The sequence below is a fragment of the Chironomus tepperi genome, unplaced genomic scaffold (genome assembly GCF_022539635.2).
Source record: "Chironomus tepperi strain 1889 unplaced genomic scaffold, CSIRO-AGI_Ctep_v1 contig_67, whole genome shotgun sequence".
Lineage (NCBI taxonomy): Eukaryota > Metazoa > Arthropoda > Insecta > Diptera > Chironomidae > Chironomus > Chironomus tepperi.
In genome coordinates, this window is record NW_027226189.1 from 1,706,687 (window position 1) to 1,725,838 (window position 19,152).

Genomic DNA, 19,152 nt, shown 5'->3' on the forward strand with positions numbered 1-19,152 from the left:
TTTATGTATTTATGAATGAGCTTAAGATTCAGTTGGAATGATGATTTCGTTTGTGTAATCATCGTTAGTTGATTTGGTAATCTAATAAGTGCTGGAACTGGCTAAATTACGAGATTTTCATAAGATCTAATCATAAAACTGTTAGACTGAATTATAATGTCTTCTTCTGGATCATTCTTCTGTAAGTTATCATCAAATCTGTTAATAAAGACAATTACAGATGTAGCTATGCTATGGACACACTTTTCTAGGCATTTGACTATTCTAGAATTGAACATTGGAGGAAATTAGAGTGAAAATACGTGTTTATTCTAATGATTGTCATTTTATCGTATATTCATCAATTATCAACAGTTTTCGATCGATCATTTTGATCACAAATCGGTTAATCAATCAAAATCCTACTTCATGACTTTAATTTTGTTCCAAAATAGGATGTTAGAGTCCATCTTTTGGTGGATTTTGGATTCTTGTACATTTATTTAAAATAACTATTATCGACACCAGCTCTGCATCAAAAGCAGTATAGCCTATCTGCTTCCGAACTCCCTAACATCGCTACAAAGTGAATGATTCTTGAATTAACAAAGAATTGATTCTAGAATAAAATTGATATCTAGCCGGCGTAATTAGTCATCGAAATAGGGAATGGTCAAGCAAATGCCTCAGACGTCTTTGCCTACAACTCCTTATTACCTCCCTAACCCCTAAGATTCTTCAACTAAATGTCTTTTCTCTACTTCAACCCTTAAAACTTAAAATTATCATCTCCAAGTCATCACAACATGATCACCACAAGGTCAATTCCGAAACCCATTCAATTGCATATCACTAAAGACCAAGTTCCGTTTTTAACCCAATGCCACTCTTAACAAAAATAAATTTTTATTCGAAATGTCACAGGAAAAAAAGTTAAATGCACATTTAAAGCATTTTTCTCTTATCTTTTTTATGGTACGATAAGAGCCATGACATAATAAACATAAATGTTGAGTGTGTTGCACATGAAAAAGGGGTTAAAAAAAAATTCCCGGAAAACCATAAACGGAGCAAATATCTGCTGAACGGACAACAATGGTAATGGTGATTTTATGACATATTCTTGAACGTCATTAGATGCTATGTAAGTGTCAATTTTTGAGTGAATTGAAAAATAAGTTTTTTAATGGAGTTCCTCGTGTCGTCAAGTGGATGTTTCGATAGCACATGCCATCCAGACTTCATTGTCATGGTTAAGCATGCTGCCGAGGGTGGGAAAATCGAGAATTTATTTCGACTAATTTTGTGCCTCAGTAACCGTAATATTTCATACTTTTCATATATGATCATGTAAGCATTCACAAAAGACACATTTTTATTGACTTTTTGTTCTTCGTCTGATTCACTTAAGTGCTTTATCAAAGGAATATTTCTTAAATGTCATTGCCTTTTGAGATTTAACCTTTTTCAAATACGCACGACTAACGATATGCTTTATATTCTTATTTTATTACAGGTTTCTGGCAATATGGTGGCCTTTAAAATTACAAATCTCAAAGAAACGAGCGAAAGGAATTATTTTCGGGATTTGGGTCATCGCATTGAGTTTAACCCTACCATGGGCATTATTCTTTCAACTTGTACCACTCATACCCGAGAGACCTGATATTGAAATGTGTTTAGAAATATGGCCAGATGACACCGATGGTACGCTGTATTTTCTATTTGCCAATTTACTCGCATGTTATGTGATGCCGATGATTCTCATCTCGATATGCTATATATTGATATGGATAAAGGTTTGTGTTAGACTTTTGGCATTAATAAAATATCAAATTTTATTGCTGAGATGGGGTTTGGGAGGTGAGATTTGGAAGAGCGGGCTGAAGACTTGTTGGATGTAGCAGCCACGAAGTCTGATGCTTGAACAGACAGCTAGTCCGATTGACCAAACCTCACCAATCCAAAAGCTCATCACCAAACATTTAATAGCCTCTATAAATTTACGGTTTTTTACTCTCTTTTTTCTATTTCCTCTCAATATTTGTCTGCCCACACACAACGTGTACAGGTATCACGTAGAGATATTCCCGGTGATACAAAGGACGCTCAAAAAGATCGTATTCAACAGCAATCGAAAATTAAAGTTGTTAAAATGCTTGCTCTTGTGGTTATATTGTTTGTACTTTCATGGCTTCCACTCTATGCAATTTTTACCATCATGAAATTTGGTAAGAATCTATTGCTGAATATATGTCTCTTATTCCATATTGTATAGATGCTGCATTTGTGTCCACAATAACCGCAAAAAACAATAAATTTTAAACTTAATGACTGTAAATTAATTTCCTATTTTAAGGTGGACCGCTTGATCAGAAAATGGAGGAATTCCTTAACATTTTTACGCCTATTGCACAATGGCTCGGCTCAGCAAACAGTTGCATTAATCCCATTCTTTATGCATTTAATGAAAAATATCGACGTGGTTTTATTGCAATAATACGTTCACGTAAATGTTGGGGAAGATTGAGGTATGGATTTTATTTGACTTTTGATATTATTCCAATTAGTCCTTACAATGTGGATGTTGGTGCATTTTTTGTTAAGAAATGTGATTGGTTATTCATTTTGACATAAAGACTGGCTTGTTTGGTTTTGGAGATATTTATTAGAACAATCAGTTGAATTAATTGAGTGATTTAGGAGTTGTATTAGGATTTGGGAGTTATTTAGACTATAAAGTGATGGAATTGATATTGATGAGTAGCTTGTGATTTGTGTTTTGACACATAGACGTCTAATCACCTACATTACTCGTGTCTACCTTCTGTTAACTGATTTGACTATTGCTATAACTCTAGTAGCCATGACTTGCTATGTACTTGCTGAAAGCTAGCTACAGTCAACTTTCGACCAGCTTCTAGCTAAGTAATATCTATTTTGATTCCTAAGGTAATAATTCTGGTGATTATAATGAATCGGACGTTAATAGGAATCGACCGAGTGTCCTCACATAGGTTTTGGATGTGATACTTGACTATTCAGTCACAGATTCTTAACTTTCGCATCTTCAGATTCGCCAATATATCAATTCCATCACGAAAGCCAAAATAGACCGAAAACAGCCGTCCCAATGTCATTCTCAGAGTACCGTCATTCTCTACCCTTAGCACTTCAGCGTAGCTATGCATTAGTGACTTCGTCATGCTGCTCGGAGATTCTAATCCAACTTCACAAATCTTTTTTTAATTATAGAAAATCTAAGATCCAATAAACTTAACAAGAAATGCACTTCAACAATCTATAAACTCTAATTATATCCATCCCATACTTTACAAGCCACATAATTCCACATCTTATCCGTACTTATCGATTAAAATTCATTGAAACGTAAACACAAGTCTAATAAGATTATTTATAAATTTACAGATATTATGAAACAGTCGCAATATCATCATCATCCGCAAGTACAAGAAAATCGTCGCATTATCACAATTATAATAGTACACGTAAAGCACCATATAGTCCATCCATGAAATCTGATGCTGTGTCATTTATATATGACCAAACAAATATGAATAGTAATAATAATAGGAATAATAATAATAAGCATGTTAGCTTGTCCAAACAGAATAGCAATTTATCACGACAAATGTTGCTCAAACAAGACTCGAGTGTCTCAAGAAATTCATTCCTTAAACAGGACAGTGTACAATCGACGAGACAAATTTTGGCAAATAATCAAAGTAAATCGGACCATATGACGGACTATTTATGTCGACAAGACAGTGGTAATTCATGTAAGGCTCTACTTAAGCAGGATAGCAATGGCTCAATATTATCGAAACAAAATTCTCAGGTGTCTTATTGTGAATCGAAAAAGAGCTTCTCGTCATCAATCGATTCATGTACGGATTTAAGGAAAGAATCAATATTAAGACAAAATTTCCAAAATTCATACATGGAACAGAAGAGAAAAACTTTATCGAAACAAGACACTGAAATATCATTGATTGAAGAGAATCGTGGTTCATTGGTTAACAGTCAAGATAGTTGTACGTCACTTATATCAACTAGTTCAGCTACGAGGAGGCAGCGTTTGGTTAAACAAGATTCAATTTTCTCGTTTGGTGAACCAATCAAAACTGGTAAGTAGATCATTGCTTTTTGATGAATTTTAGAGATAATAGCCGTTAATAGTTAGTTGAAAATTGGATGAGATGATGGATATCAAGCTCGAAGAATTTTAATTAACGTAGTTTGACTAAAAGTTACGTCAGAGTTGGTATTATTGAGAATTTATATTGACAAATTAGCATGACTAGTATGAAGAGTCGAGGAGGATCGGTGGTGGAGTGATATCATTCTTCTGGATTTAATCACTACACACCGACCCAGCGATCGTGGGTTCGAGACTCGGCATGGCCAGTTTTTGATATACTCTTTTTCGAATCATATTCATTAGAAAAAAACGAAGCTCACAGCTTCCTATTGTTAGACTCCAGGCTATAATGTCGTCAAAGGAGTGGTTCGAATCTCACGTCAAACTGTAGGTCTGAATTTGAGTTCTATGGTCAGTTCTTCAATAATCGCGATTTTGTCTCTGAAGTTCTTATTAACTCACTTTAATGAGAGGACAGACTAAGGATTTCGATCCCGAGACTGGACTTTAGTGGGATCTCCGGACTAATCGCGGGATTACATACAACTCAATACCGGGATTATAAACCCTAGTGCAGAATACGTTTCAACATAAGAAGCTTGTTTTGAATCTAAATTTAATTAAAATCTAAAATTCTTGGATATTTTGCATTTAAAATGTTGTCAATTAAGAAAAAGTAAATATTTTGTCATTCATACTTATTCCTATTGTTAAAATACCAAATAACTTAGTAGCTTAGTCTATAATAGACAATAATAAATTTGTTTAACAAACTTTACAATTTCCTTAATGAATTCATGAGAATTAATCAAGAAAATTGTCTTATTTTTGTTTAAATCTCCCACAAACAGTAGCTGACTACAGACGAAGAGACTTTGTAAAGCAGGACTCGATGGTCTCCGTATCCTTTGCTGATCACCACGAAATCATTTAACAAGAGATGGGTCTGTATTACTAGAAACAAATTTTAGGTGAATGTATTGAATTATCGACTATAAAAAATTATTTATGGTCGTTAAATTCTGAAAAATATTACAAATAGAATCTATATACATAATGGAACTAAAAATAATATAAATAACAATAATTATTATTAAATAAAAATAATGATAAAAAAATAAATAAAATCTATATTTTATACGACACAAGATGAGATTAATTAAAGAATATTAGCAGTAAAGTAATTGTGTATATTGGAGTCTAGAGACATAATTGAACAGAGAAATAAATCTTCTATTTTGAAGGACATTTAATATCACAATTCAAAATTTTTAAAAATAAAAATACATGAAAATTAAGTACTCTGCTATTTGACGCACAAAGCAGCGCATGTGAGTAATTGAATTATTCAAAGAAATAAAAAATAAAAAATCTTTTTAATAAATATGAATATGTTATGTAGCTATTACGGGTGAGCAGTAATCTTTCTTGGAATTATGGGAAGGGAGCGTTCACTTATAATGTCTAATATTAGAGGTTGAGCTACATAAGTACATCAAATAGGACCAGTACTGTGTAAAACTTTTTGGGCCATGGTAAACCTTGGTGGTATGCCACGACCAAAACCTCACACGGCTTGCGGATCATGTCACACTAGTATGCTGCGGTACACAGTTAAGACATTAATATAAAAAGTCAGAGGATTGGATACAGAATTCACATGAACACTGTAAATCTGCTGAATGGCTTCCAAATTTGTAAAACTTTCTGGCATCAGGCAGGAATAGAGGAATCATTTCAAGTAGTATTCCAAACAGGCAAGGATTATATTCATGAATATGCTCAGAAAATTGAGTATCCTTAATTATATTTAGAGATGTCAATTATTTGGGTTTTTACTATTTGTACAAATACCCAAATATTAAACCCCAAATATTTGTACAAATATTTTAAAAAAAATTTTGGTCTTAAAAGTAGGCCTAAGGACCATTTTGCAAAATAATTCTTTTAAAAGTTGTGTCAAATAACTGCTGAGCATTTTTTACAACATTGCGAAAGTCGTTTACCGCTTAGTTTAATTAAAATAACGAGCTAAAAAAGTCAATCTGGTAAATATTTTTATTCTTAAACCCACTGAAGATGTACCCACTTTGGACCAAAGTGGCACCCACAAGAGCTGAGACAATGACAGCAGATTCTTGAATAATTTTTTATCTTTATAAGTTTTAATTCTTCAGGAACATTTTTGTCTTGAGCAGATCAACAAAACTACCTGATCGCAGATTTAATTTTCTATTATCTGCATACAGGAATATAATTATCTCTCTGAAGGTCGCATATTGTGTCTGCAATTTTTCCACAAATTTGCAGTAGATCTGATATAATCAGTATGATTTTTGGTTAGGATTTTGGTAATGATAATTCTAAATTTATGCAACTTTACTATACTTTCTTCTAAGTTCCATTATATAACCAAAATATAACTTATATTCAGCATAAATCTGAGATTAAATTCAAATTGACAAAAAATTGACACTAAAAATTTCAATGAAAATCAGAAATTTTTTGAAAAATTTCCTAAAAAGTAAAGGTTTTAAGCAGACCCAATTAAATTTGGGTTTACACCCAAATATTTGGGGTACCCCAAATAGTGCGAAATACCCCAAATATTTGGGTATTTGGGTATTTGTATTGACATCTCTAATTATATTGATTGAGTATACTCATCCCAAGTGGACAAAAAAACGTTATAACTAGTTTAAGGCAAGTTAATTTCTAGTTGATAACTCGTTTTAACAGTTTTTGGTCCACTGGGGTCTGTATACTGCTGTATGACTTCTAATTCAAACTTTGGGATACTTATAGACAGACATGTAATGATTCAGACGTCTAATGATATAGTGAAGGTTCTATATCTATGTTATATACCCTAGCTACTCCACAATGAAGCTTAATACCACCACTTGTAAAGACATCATAAGTGAACAGTCCTTGATCACGGAAATAACTCTTACATCAAGCTCAAAGGTTACTTCTGTTAACCATAAAGAATTTAACCATCAGCATTTAAATCACTGACTGATGCTTGTTGTAATGGAAATCAAGGAATTGAATATTCTTCTATATGCTTAGACTTACATTCATGCGATATGCCACCGTGCATATAATATGGATGTACAAAATCGTTTACATTCATCACATTGACATTCGTTTGTGAATGCTGTAAACGATTTGTTATCGTACAGATAGCAACAGCTTGAATGTTTAGAATATTTTGATCCTTAAATGATTTAACTGATCGTCGGGATTTACTGCTCACTTGTATGAAGAAAGGCTTTAATTTTTGAATTATGAAAAGAGCTTTAAAACTTATAAAAAACTGTATTAAATTGCATTTTAAAGGTATATGTATTGTTAATTGGACTGTTTGTTGTTTTTATGTTGATAATGTGACTTGGATCATTATTTTGTGGATGTTATGGATCATAATTAGGTAATGTAGTTGCAAAATTAGGATAAATGATGTGTGTCACACTAAGTGTCATGCTGAGTGTCAACCAGTGTGTCACCCACAGTATCAGTCAGTGTGTCACACAGTGTGTCACTCAGTATGTCACCCACAGTGTCATTCAGTATGTCACCTACGGTGTCAGTCAGTGTGTCACCAACAGTGACACTCAGTGTGTCATTCAGAATGTCATCTCGAGTGCCACTCCGACTGTCACTCAGAGTGTCTCTCCGACTGGACAACTTGACATAATGTCTGACTAGATTTACGGTCAACTGATGACATATTTTACGGATCATTCCGGAGATGTCAAGTTGTCCACTCGTGCATGATTACTAGTTGTCAGCTGACATCAGTTATAAGTCCTGTGTGACACAAGGCTTCATTTAAGAGACAATTAGATATGTAATTGTCTGCATTGTGTCGCTAAGACTGTCTACCAGCCCAGAACAATAACCTAGCAGACCTATAAATTGTCAATGATCCAATCAGCATCCAGAAGATGATCTAAGCCTCATTATCCTCAATAGCTTATAAAATGTGATAATTTAACTTCGTATTTATGTTTCTATTTAATAAACGGTAATAAAACGCTATCAAAAGCAGCACAAACTTTTATATACGTACATATAGTTTTGTCAGTATAAAGAGACATAATTTTCTGCATATTTTCATCCAAAGAAATTTTTTGAATTTTTTTTTTTTTATAATTTTCTTAAGAAAAGAAAAAGAAGAAAATAAAAAAATATTCATCCGTTTTGTGATGAATGACAATCTAAGCAATAATAAAGTTTTATTATACAAAAAGAAATAAGAGAAAAAAGAAAATTGATTGAAAATATGTGGACAATGGCTTATCAGTATTTCAATGGCGTCTCAAATATTTCCGTTCATTTTTCATAATTTTTTTTTTGTTGTGGGTCGTTTGTAAATGATGTTTAGCTTTGAAATGGGAATTTTGGGTCTACTTTGATGCAAATCTCCAAGTTGACTGGCATTGGACTACATGGAGTCGAGTCGACTTTGTCATACAAAATCCAAGTCGACTACAGGCTCTGGTTCATTGTGTAAATATATCTTACCCGAACAGCACAAGTCGGTTATCAGATCCAAAAACTGATACTAGGCTGGCACAACAGTGGCATGGTGCCGATTTTTAACCAAATCCAGCAACAAGTCAGAATCATTCTAGTCTTGGGGCCAGATTTTTGATCGGGAATGATTACACAGTGCAAATCGCTAGCCTGGTATATAGAATAGCCAACTTCAAGTGCCACTTTAGAGAGGTTAAGGATCACAATTGATCTTCTATAAGGCAATCAAAGTCAGTAGCATTTGGTAAAGATACTGAAAGACCCTTAATTCTGCCATTGGAGCCGAATTCCAACCAAATTCGAGACCAAGTAAGAGTTACGCTGGTCTGGAACTGGATTTTTGATTGATCATTTGCCATTCAAACTCGAAATTCATAATTTTATTCTTGAAATTTCCTGTCTTAACATCCAGACTTGAATTAAAGTGGGAAACCAATAGCTAAATAATCTAAAGATCCAAATTTCCCAAATAGCCAGACATCATTTGCAAATGACCCCCCAAAACCCACATATAGTTGTATGCATGTACGGACAAACTTTTATTTCATTTTTTTTTGAATCATTTCAAGGTTCAAACCAAACAAAAAAAAAAAGATGGACGACGTGAAATTTGTTGCACAAAAAATAAAAGAAATGAGAAGAAATAGAAAATTATCCTTGATGAATATAAATTTATATAACAAAAAAAAAGAGAAACACACATACACACAAGATATAAAAAAACAGATGTTTTGATGATCGCACAAAGAGAAGCATATTAGAGATTGCATACAATACAGAACAAAAAAGATAAATAAAATATATATTTTGATATTTTTATTCATTGAATAAGCGTGAAGAAAATTTTGAATTGTGCTTATGTTTAAAAGGATTGAGGATGAAAATGACACATAAAAAAAAATCTTAAAAAATTATCTCGTAACATAGAAAAAGGAAATCATATGACCGAGAAGCATGAGATTCTTTGAGTAGGAGGGTCATGCATGGCCAACATGGAATCGATTTATCATTTTTGGATTGTGAGATTTTAAAATATTTTCGTGCATTTTTGTTATTGAAACTGTAAAGAGCAGTGAATGGATTCATTTTTCAATTTGTAGCATCTTAAGCTTGCGATAAAGATTTTTATTGTCTACAAAAAGTATTTCAATTTATTAAACTTGAGTGCTTTTTTGAACTGACAAGAACCAGAAATACAATGGATTTCAATTTGGTGGAATGTCTTCATAATTTAATGTGTTTTCTGATCTTGTAATTGTTAAACCACAAAATGTTGTTTAATTCTAAAAAATGACACAAAAGTTTGTGGCTTTAAGATTTAGCTTAGCTTGAATTCTGAGTTAAATCTGCTCCAGCTCTTAAGTCGCGGCTTAATACTTGATCTTGATTAGAATTCAAATCTTAGATTCAATTCAGACACAACCTCTATCGTATAATTATGAATCCCAAATGAAATTCACAGATTAAACAACTTAAAATTCATTATCTAAAAATATCAATTGAATCCATAACTGACCATACATGCGAATCATTTATTAAAGAAGCTCAACTCGTGTCTGACAAAAAAAAGAACAAAAAAATTCTTTTTTTAAAAAAATAAATCTCAATCAATATAAAGAAAAAAAACTATAAAAAAATCCTTCTTCTAGAACTAATGTAAGCATGTCTCTAAATTATAAATGAAGAAAAATCATTTTTTACACGAAACAAATTTCTACCTACCTACATATTTGAAAGAGTTTGAAATATAAAAAAAAGCAGATAAAGTTTCTTTAATTCCGATTTGAAGATCTATCAAAGTGATGCATTCAAGATTGATTGAAATTAAATTTCCAACAATTTATCCGAATGTATATAAATTAATCAATATATTATTTACATTTATGTACCAAACAACATATACTGCATACAATAAACACACGAAAAACTTAAATTAATTATATACCAAAAAAAGGACATATGCATAACTATAAAAAAACATGTTTGTATTGATGCAATTTGTGGAAGATACAATAAATGGAATAAAATTCAAAAATGATTAAGGCAAAGTTTATAATGAACGATGAAAAATCACTGCCTTACATAAGCAAAAAAAAAAATTAAATCATTTTGAAAAATTTTCTTTGGATTTTTTGATAATTGATTTGAGTTGAATATGGTGGAATATGTGTAAATTTGGGGATGGTATAAGGTTTAGAAAATTTATTGGAAATTAATTTTAAACTATGAAAGTTTTAAATTTTAGAAATTTTGATTTTTAAAAATCTTTTAATTTTAAAGGTTTTTAAATTTAAGAATTTTGAAATTTTAAACTTTTTTAAATTTTATAGTTTTAAAGTTTGATAATTGGAAATTTTAAATTCTGGAATTTTTGAATTCTAAAATTTTAGAATTTATAAATGAGAAACCTTTCAATTTTATAAATGTTGAAACTTTAAAAATATTAGAACTTTAAAATTTTAGAAATTTTAAAATTTTTGAACTTTTACATTTTCAAACTTTGTATTTTGAAATTTTTAAATTCTTGAAATTTCTATAATTTTTATTGTAAACAGGTTTTGAATTTTGAAATTTTAAATTTTGAAAATTTAACAATCTTAAATTTTGAAAGTTTTACAATTTTAAAATTTCAAACTTAAATTGAAATCGTAAATTTTTAGTTTCAAAACTTTAAAAGAAATTTGAAATTCGAAAAAATTTAATTTTAAAATAGGTAAATTGTTTTGAGCTAGAAATCTTAAAGTTAAAAATCGGAGTCGACTCAAATTTTGCATCAAGAGAAATCGAATTTTCTTTACAAATTCTTAGTCGACTTCTAGCTCAATTTTATAAACTTCAATATTTACATAACAATCCTCCTACTCAATTTAAATCAGTTAAACAAAAGAATCCAAATTCAATGCAATTTATAATAATAGAAACATTTCATTTACGTAACAAATTGGCAATAATTGATATCGGTAATCGTAAAATGGACAACTTTTTTTATAAACATTAAACAGTAATCTTAAGATATCTTAAGCATAAAGTTACATAATAATGAGAATAAATTTAAAGATAGACCATAAAAATACGTTCAAAAACAATAACGAATTTCACAAAAAATGATAAAAAAAGAAAACTTTAGCGATAAAAAAAGTTATGTAATACATATTGTGTTATTTTCAGTCATATATCAATGCATAACGATATAAAAAGGAAGCATTCACATATATTTGTCTAAAAATTAACAAAAAAAAAGTGGAAAAAAATGAGACAAGTCGTTTTACATTAAAATTTAATTAAGTGAAAATAATTGTTAGAGATAAATCTCATTAAATGCATTGTATAGATGGTAAAAAAAGACGATGCGAGTGGTAGACACAAAAAAAAGTACACAAAAACATTTGAGAATGATGAAAATTGTACGAGTTTAATAAATTTCATTTCACAAGCAATTAAAATAGTGCATATAGGAAACAAAATGTCAGAACATAAATTTAAAATGATGAGAAAAATACAAGAAGAAATTTTTTAGTTTTTTTTTTTCATATTTCGAGTGACACTTAAAGTGACGGGAGATGGTGATGATGTCATTTTCTGATAAACAATGTCATATATAATAAAATATAAATGACATCATGGGGTGCTCTACAGAAGCAATTTTAGAGGGATTTAGGCACTCACTTAAGATTTTTCTAACCTTATATTCTTTGACTTAATGACTGCAAACTAGTTTGATGGGTGAAGTATCTGAGTAGAGCAAGATTTGGAATATCAAGTCATATATATGCGAATCTGCCAGTGCAAGAGAAAGGCCGAGTGAAAAGGCAGTAGATCGGATACTTCCACCATTCTTTAGTAAGTTTGTAGGTTCAATCCCACCAGAGACATGTCAAGGACTCGCACAATGTTCAAGACATTACAAATAAGTCATAAAAGGTGACCAAAAATTTCATCTAAATTTGATTAATTAATAGATTTGGGTAATTTTGCCTGAGCTAGAGTACTATGAAGGGCACAATATAGCCATTAGAGTCCGCTCCATCACAGGATGCTTCATGGATTCGAAACATAGAACACTTAAACGTGAATTTGACTCTTATTGTCTCAGAAAAGCTAAATAAATCTCCATTTTCGAACTTTATAAGCAAAATTCTAATTTTTTAAGTTAATTTCGCCAATTGGTAAAGATAAAACTTCTGACAAGCATCAAATCACATTTGTGTCACTCGACAATATTGTCTACATTTTTTATTTGACTATTTTTTATAATTTATGTAAACCAACGATAAAAAAAATACACAAAACAAACTGTTCGGACAAATATGGGTAAAACTGAATACAACAATGAAGAAAAAATAAGTAAAGATCATCAAATGCAAATAGTTCAAAAAATATCAAAAAAATGGAATAAAAAAAAGTAAATAAAAAAAAATCCTCCTTCCCCCTTTAAAAGCTGCTGACAATATTGTGTCATTAGAATGGAACAATCTAAACCATATTCATATTATAGTTATATGCTAAAATATCAACCATAAAATGAAGAGGACGCATCTTAACAAATTCATGGAAATTTTATTTACAGTCGCGAACTTTTTTTGGAACAAGTTTGAGTGGTTTTAAGTACAATATTATGCGGTTATATAATTTATGAAATTGAATTCAAAATTTTGCAATTCAATTTGAATTTGAACTGTGCATTTGAATTTGAATTTGAAGTTTGAATTTGAATTCAAAATTTGAACTTTAAATTTGATTTTGAATTCAAAATTTGAATTTGAATTTCAAAATTTGAATTTGAATTCAAAATATGAATTTGAACTTTAAATTTGAATTTGAATTTGAGTTTGAATTTGATTTTACAAAAATTTGAATTCAAAATTGAAAATTCAAAATTTGAAATTTTGAATTTGAATTCATTTAAATATGAATTTGAAATTGAATTCAAATTTTGTTTTTTTAAGCATTTAAAGTTTAAAAGTTAAAAATTTTATTTAAAAATTAATAAAAATAAAAATAGTAAAAGTTCTGATTTTTTTTTTTCAATTCTAAAAATAAATTCCTTCTTTTAATCATCAAAGCCTCATTATAATTAAAATCGTTGTTATTAATATAAAAGTAACATATCAAGCACAAAATAAAGACGATACATAGAAGGAATGAATAACTTTTCATATTTTAAAAAAAGAAATAATAATAATAAATAAATAAATAAGTAAATAAAATCTTTATTTTTACATAAAAACAAAAACTCGCAAAGGTCGCAAGTTCATAAAAGAAAATGAATAAGAAATGTTTTTAATGAGAAGAAGTGTCATAAATAGAAGTTCAAGTGCATGAAATCTAATGATTATTTTTTCAAAGAGGTATATTTTTCTATACAATGAATGAATAAAAAAAAATTAATGAGAAGCATATTAGTCTCTATCAGAATAATGAGTGTTGGGTTTCTGATATGCAACATCATCACTCATTGCCCGAGCGACAGAAATGAAGAAGACTTCGTTATGGAGCTTTTTTGCCAAATGGACGCAACATGAACGTAACATAGACACCATGTGGACCACATAGAAACCACTTGGACGCCACATAAAAACCACATTGACGCCACATGGACGTTACATAGACACCATGTGGACGCCACATGGACGTTACAAAGACACCATGTGGACGCCACATGGACTTTACATAGACACCATGTGGACGCCACATGGACGCTACGTGAACTCTACATGGACGCTACGTGGACACTTCCGTGGACACTATATGGACGCTACTTTGAAGCCACATGGATACCACATTGACCCCACATGGATGCCATGTGAACGCCACGTGGCGTTTGCTTCCATTTGGTATTTATAGAAAGCTTTTCCGGAGCCTTAAAAGCACTCAATCGAAGCCTTCTTCATCTGTGTCACTCGGATATCTGCCAGAGAAAAGAGTGTAGCCATAGAAAATAGCGACAAGCTTAATCTTTTCCAGCGTAAAAAATTGAAATAAATTCAAAATAAAAAGTATACTTTAAGTTTTCTAGTATGAATATCAACATACATACTTGTTACAAAAAGTATCAAAAATTTTCTGACGATCTCAAATCATACAAAACCTACTAGACAAAAACTTTTCATTTTATTATTTTCATATTTCAAACTTTTCATTCACAAATGTGAAAAAAAAGCTTCAAGGATGCATAAGAAACTTTTTCAATTGTTATCATCTATTGTATCATTTATCTAACGAAATTTGAAGCATCATATAAGGAATTTTTTTCATTTTTTTCATAAATACGGATATGATAAGGAAGAAAGAATGTTAAAGTATCGTATGAGTAATCATATATATTGATATTGACTCTTCATCTATTGATTTGAATGATTGATGATCATGAAAATAGTTTCAAGTCTCTTTAGTTCCTATTCCTACATATTATGAGATATAATTTATGGAAATCTTGTAAGCCACTTGTGAGAGATAAGAGAGATATAGGATATAAAAGAAGAAAATGACTACATGAAGATTATCCCTTTCTTTTTTGATAGTTGGCTGTTGAAGTGAAGAGGGTGAGCTTGGAGGTCAAGATTGTAACATGACGTAGAATTGAAAGTTATTTGAAATGTGACATAAGAAACCAGCTTGAGCGACACATAACACATTGGTGTTCTGGACTTATCTTTTTGTTCTGCCTTTAAGGTTCCTTGTCGAAGCCTTCTTTCAAGCTTCTTCTTTTGTGTCACTCGGGCAATTTAAAGCAATTTAAAGCAATTTTGAAAATTGACCATTTTTTGGAATCTTAAATGTCCAGAGTCCAATTAGTCCAAAATTAGGACTTAGGGCTGCATGACAATCGTCTTTTTATAGAGAAGCGGCTCAGCAGTGCAGACTGTTTAATGAGCTTGAAAGTTTTAAGTAAAAGGACATAATCTTCATCAATGTGGAATAATACCACGACAGTCCATTGTTTTTTGGAGTCTGGATTTCAGAAGAGGCGCTTTTTTTGGACTTTTCGAGTTCGGTCTCAAGTCGAGGCGCCTATTTAGACTTTTAGAGCCCGAATTCCTAAAGTCCTGCCAACTAGGGTGTCTAACCCAATTCCTGAAGTGTGAATCTGAATTCCTACTAATATTTGGGACCTTTGTAATCTAGAAATAAATCCTTTGATACAGCAATGTGTCATTGAACTGGATGTTATTGCAATAATCAACATCTACAGCTAGAACTCCAAGTTTACTCGGATTTTGAATGGAAAAATCGACTAGAATCGACTCTATTGGATATAAAATTGAAGTCGACTTCAATCACTGCCTAAAACTTCGACTGAGATAATAAAACATCTCTCATAACTCTCAACAAGTGCAACAAGAGCCATAAAATAGAAAAGTGTAACATTAATCCGGAGATTTTTATCAATAATAGATTTATGTTCTCAAAAGAATATTAAGAATCAATCATGGAGAATCAATGAGAATCATGCAAACGATAGCAAAAAATCACCTAAATCATCACTATCGATAATTTTATGTTATTATAATAATAAATGGTATTAGTTATCAGAATAAAATTAAATGTTTGAATGTTTTAGCATATGTGACATTATTGTTGTATAACATATACATGTCATCAGTATTACAGCATTTATTAGATTAAATAGACACACAAAGACAAGCATTCACATCAATAGTCAAAAATATACAAGATAATTTTACTATTTTTGTTAACAGAATGAAGAAAATGCAAAATCTATTGTTAATGATTATCGAAAAAATATTTAAAAAAATTTAAAGTTCTCAACGAAATTTAACAAAAAAAAAAGAAAAATTATTAAAGGTCGAAAATTATTTTTGAAATTATTAAAAATTGAATTTTGAATTTTAGATAATATGACCTACGTTATGTTGATTTGTTGTAAGTAGACTATAAAATATATATGAAATATATGATGACTTTAAGTCATCATTAAGGATATTTAATTAAATATTCCATTTTTCGAAATGTTTGAAACGTAATAAAGGTTGAATAAAGGTATTAAAGAAAATTGTTTATTGGAATGAATTTGTGAGTTTTTTGTCGAAAAACTTTAGTTTTAATGAGGTTTTTGATTATTTTAAATTCAAATTTTTAAATATTTAAAATAAAATTTTTAATTTTCTATTTTAATTATTTTTTGAAAAGTTTTAAAATATTTTATATTATAAAAAGAATTTAATTTAAATTGTCAAAAATGTCTAAAAGTAGAATAATTTTAAAATTTTCAAAATTGAATTTAAATTAAATTTGACTAAAAACTTCAAAAGTAAATTTGAATTAAACTTTCAAAAATGAATTTGAATTAAATTTTGCAAAAAAAAATATGAATGAATTTGATTTTGAATAGCAATAAAAATTGAAATTTCAATTTTGAATAGCAATGAAAATTTAAATTTCAAATTTGGGATTCTTTAAAAGTTTTTAAAATCAAAAACCTCAAACAAAAGTATATTTAAATTTAAAAATTTTAAATGTTAATCTTAATAATTGAACCAATTGAAAAATCTAGACTCAAAATTAGTTTAAATCATTTGAAAACTTCCCTAATTTATTGAAGAATAAAATTCTAAAAATTGATAATTGGATCAAAATTCTGTTCGATTTACAGCAAAAAAAATAAGTCAGAACTTTATTTGGCAACTAAAAAAATGATAAATTCACTATTTATAACAAAACAAGCACATGCGGACATGAAAATGCATGAAAAAAATATTTTAAAAAAGTGAAAAAAGGAAGAAGAAAAAAAACTTGAGAGAAAAAATGCTAGCGGAATGACTCGATCAATCTTTTAGAGCTTTTTAAACAGAAAAATGAAGGAAAAGCCTTTAAGACTATAAAAAAATACTATTTTATTGTTAGATGCACAAAAGGGAATGAAAATTGAAATTTGATTGACTCGACTCATTCTGCTACATATTTTCATTTATTTTTCGTATCATGAAAAATAAACAAAAAAAAAAAAATCTTTGAACATTATTGAATATAATAAAAATGATTGTGATAGAATTTAAGTGAAAAGTACATGACAAAAAAAAAATATCGAAATTTTTCACGCAAAAAAATATTTATTTTCTTTCCCCAAACAAGTTTCTTCAAAATAATCATTTTTTGTCCTTTTTTGAATATGAAAAAAAAAGTCGAGAAAGGTTTAACGCAAAATTTACTTGGATATTATACAATGGAAAAAAATTATTGTATTTTAAAAAGATGAGAAATGGATTATTAAAGAAAAATATCATTAAAAATGTTATTTGAAAAAAAAAAAAATCAAATTTGTTTCAATTTAATTTTAAAAAATGTTTTGAAATTTCAGGATTTTCAGGATTTTGAAATTTTTTTTTCAGTGTTTATGACTCTAAATACTGTATTAAATGCGTAATTTCATAAAATTTAATAGGCTAGTCACAAATTGGTTAATCGATGCAACATCAGACGTCAAACCGGCGTGACTCTGGGATGTTTAAATTGAATCGGGTTTAGAGTCACACTAACCAGGGATCCTGCTTTTGATCGATTAACCAATTTGAGCTATTGGGATGAATATCTAAGAATAAAAGAAGAAGTCATTACTCGAGTACTGCTAGCGGACAACTTAGGTGAGAAGTCATAAACTGCTTTAGTAATAGCAGCAGCAGAGTAGCGGCTGGAGTGTTGGATAGTCGATCTTAGCTTTTCTGAAATTATCTACAATGAAATTCCCACAAAATGCATTGCTGAAGCATAAATATGCACCAAAAACCAAAGTTGTCAATCATATCCATATCCAAATCCAACACATTCAATTTTATATTTCCAGCAATTAAAATTTCTGCTTCAGCACATTACCACAAACTCAAACATACACCTTAAGGAACAAAAGCATGTGAAAAACATACTTAAGACATTAATTTCTTCAAAATTTTCGCAATTTTTCATCCAACACCTAGTGTTGCTCAGTTTAATTCAACATAATATCAACTAGGTCAAGTGTAAGAGTGCAGCACAGGCTGATTGTAAATATATACAAGTACTTAACAAACGAACTTTCATTTCACAATTCCATTTCGCTTTGATGAACTTTATAATGCTTATACATATTTCTGAAATTACTATTTGCTAGCCTTGCAATGCAAACACTACAGAATTTATACATTTTTTTATATATCCTTCGTCATTCCGCACGACTATGGTTTCAAAATCATTACAGTTTTATGTACACATGTGCTTGCAGGTAAGTCGCTTTTAATTCCTGTATTTAGCATTTCTTTTCATTATTATGACGATGGTTATTTTTCCTTTTTTTGATGGATTTTAAAACCGCAAGTTTAATGAATGAAAAATTATATGACTTTTCATATTTAAACCTCTAATTTGTGGATATTAAGTTTTAAATGTTTGAGGTTTTGTTGGACTGAAGTCCCTGATTATGTTAATGATGTGGATAGACTATTTCTAAACATTTGACTAGAATGAATTATTTAAAC

The 19,152-nt window shown here is 29.9% G+C and overlaps 1 protein-coding gene across 1 annotated transcript in view; it reads left to right on the top strand.

Annotated features, from left to right (window-relative positions):
* LOC139100472 (neuropeptide SIFamide receptor-like) overlaps positions 1–16,209 on the top strand; it is a 78,878-nt gene extending 62,669 nt beyond the window's left edge. The window contains exons 4-9 of the mRNA XM_070653063.1: positions 1,496–1,778; positions 2,051–2,210; positions 2,339–2,510; positions 3,409–3,840; positions 3,901–4,127; positions 16,079–16,209. Of these exons, the coding sequence (XP_070509164.1) occupies positions 1,496–1,778; positions 2,051–2,210; positions 2,339–2,510; positions 3,409–3,840; positions 3,901–4,127; positions 16,079–16,209 (1,405 nt within the window). The remainder of the gene's footprint in view (positions 1–1,495; positions 1,779–2,050; positions 2,211–2,338; positions 2,511–3,408; positions 3,841–3,900; positions 4,128–16,078) is intronic.
* The last annotated feature ends 2,943 nt before the right edge of the window (positions 16,210–19,152 follow it).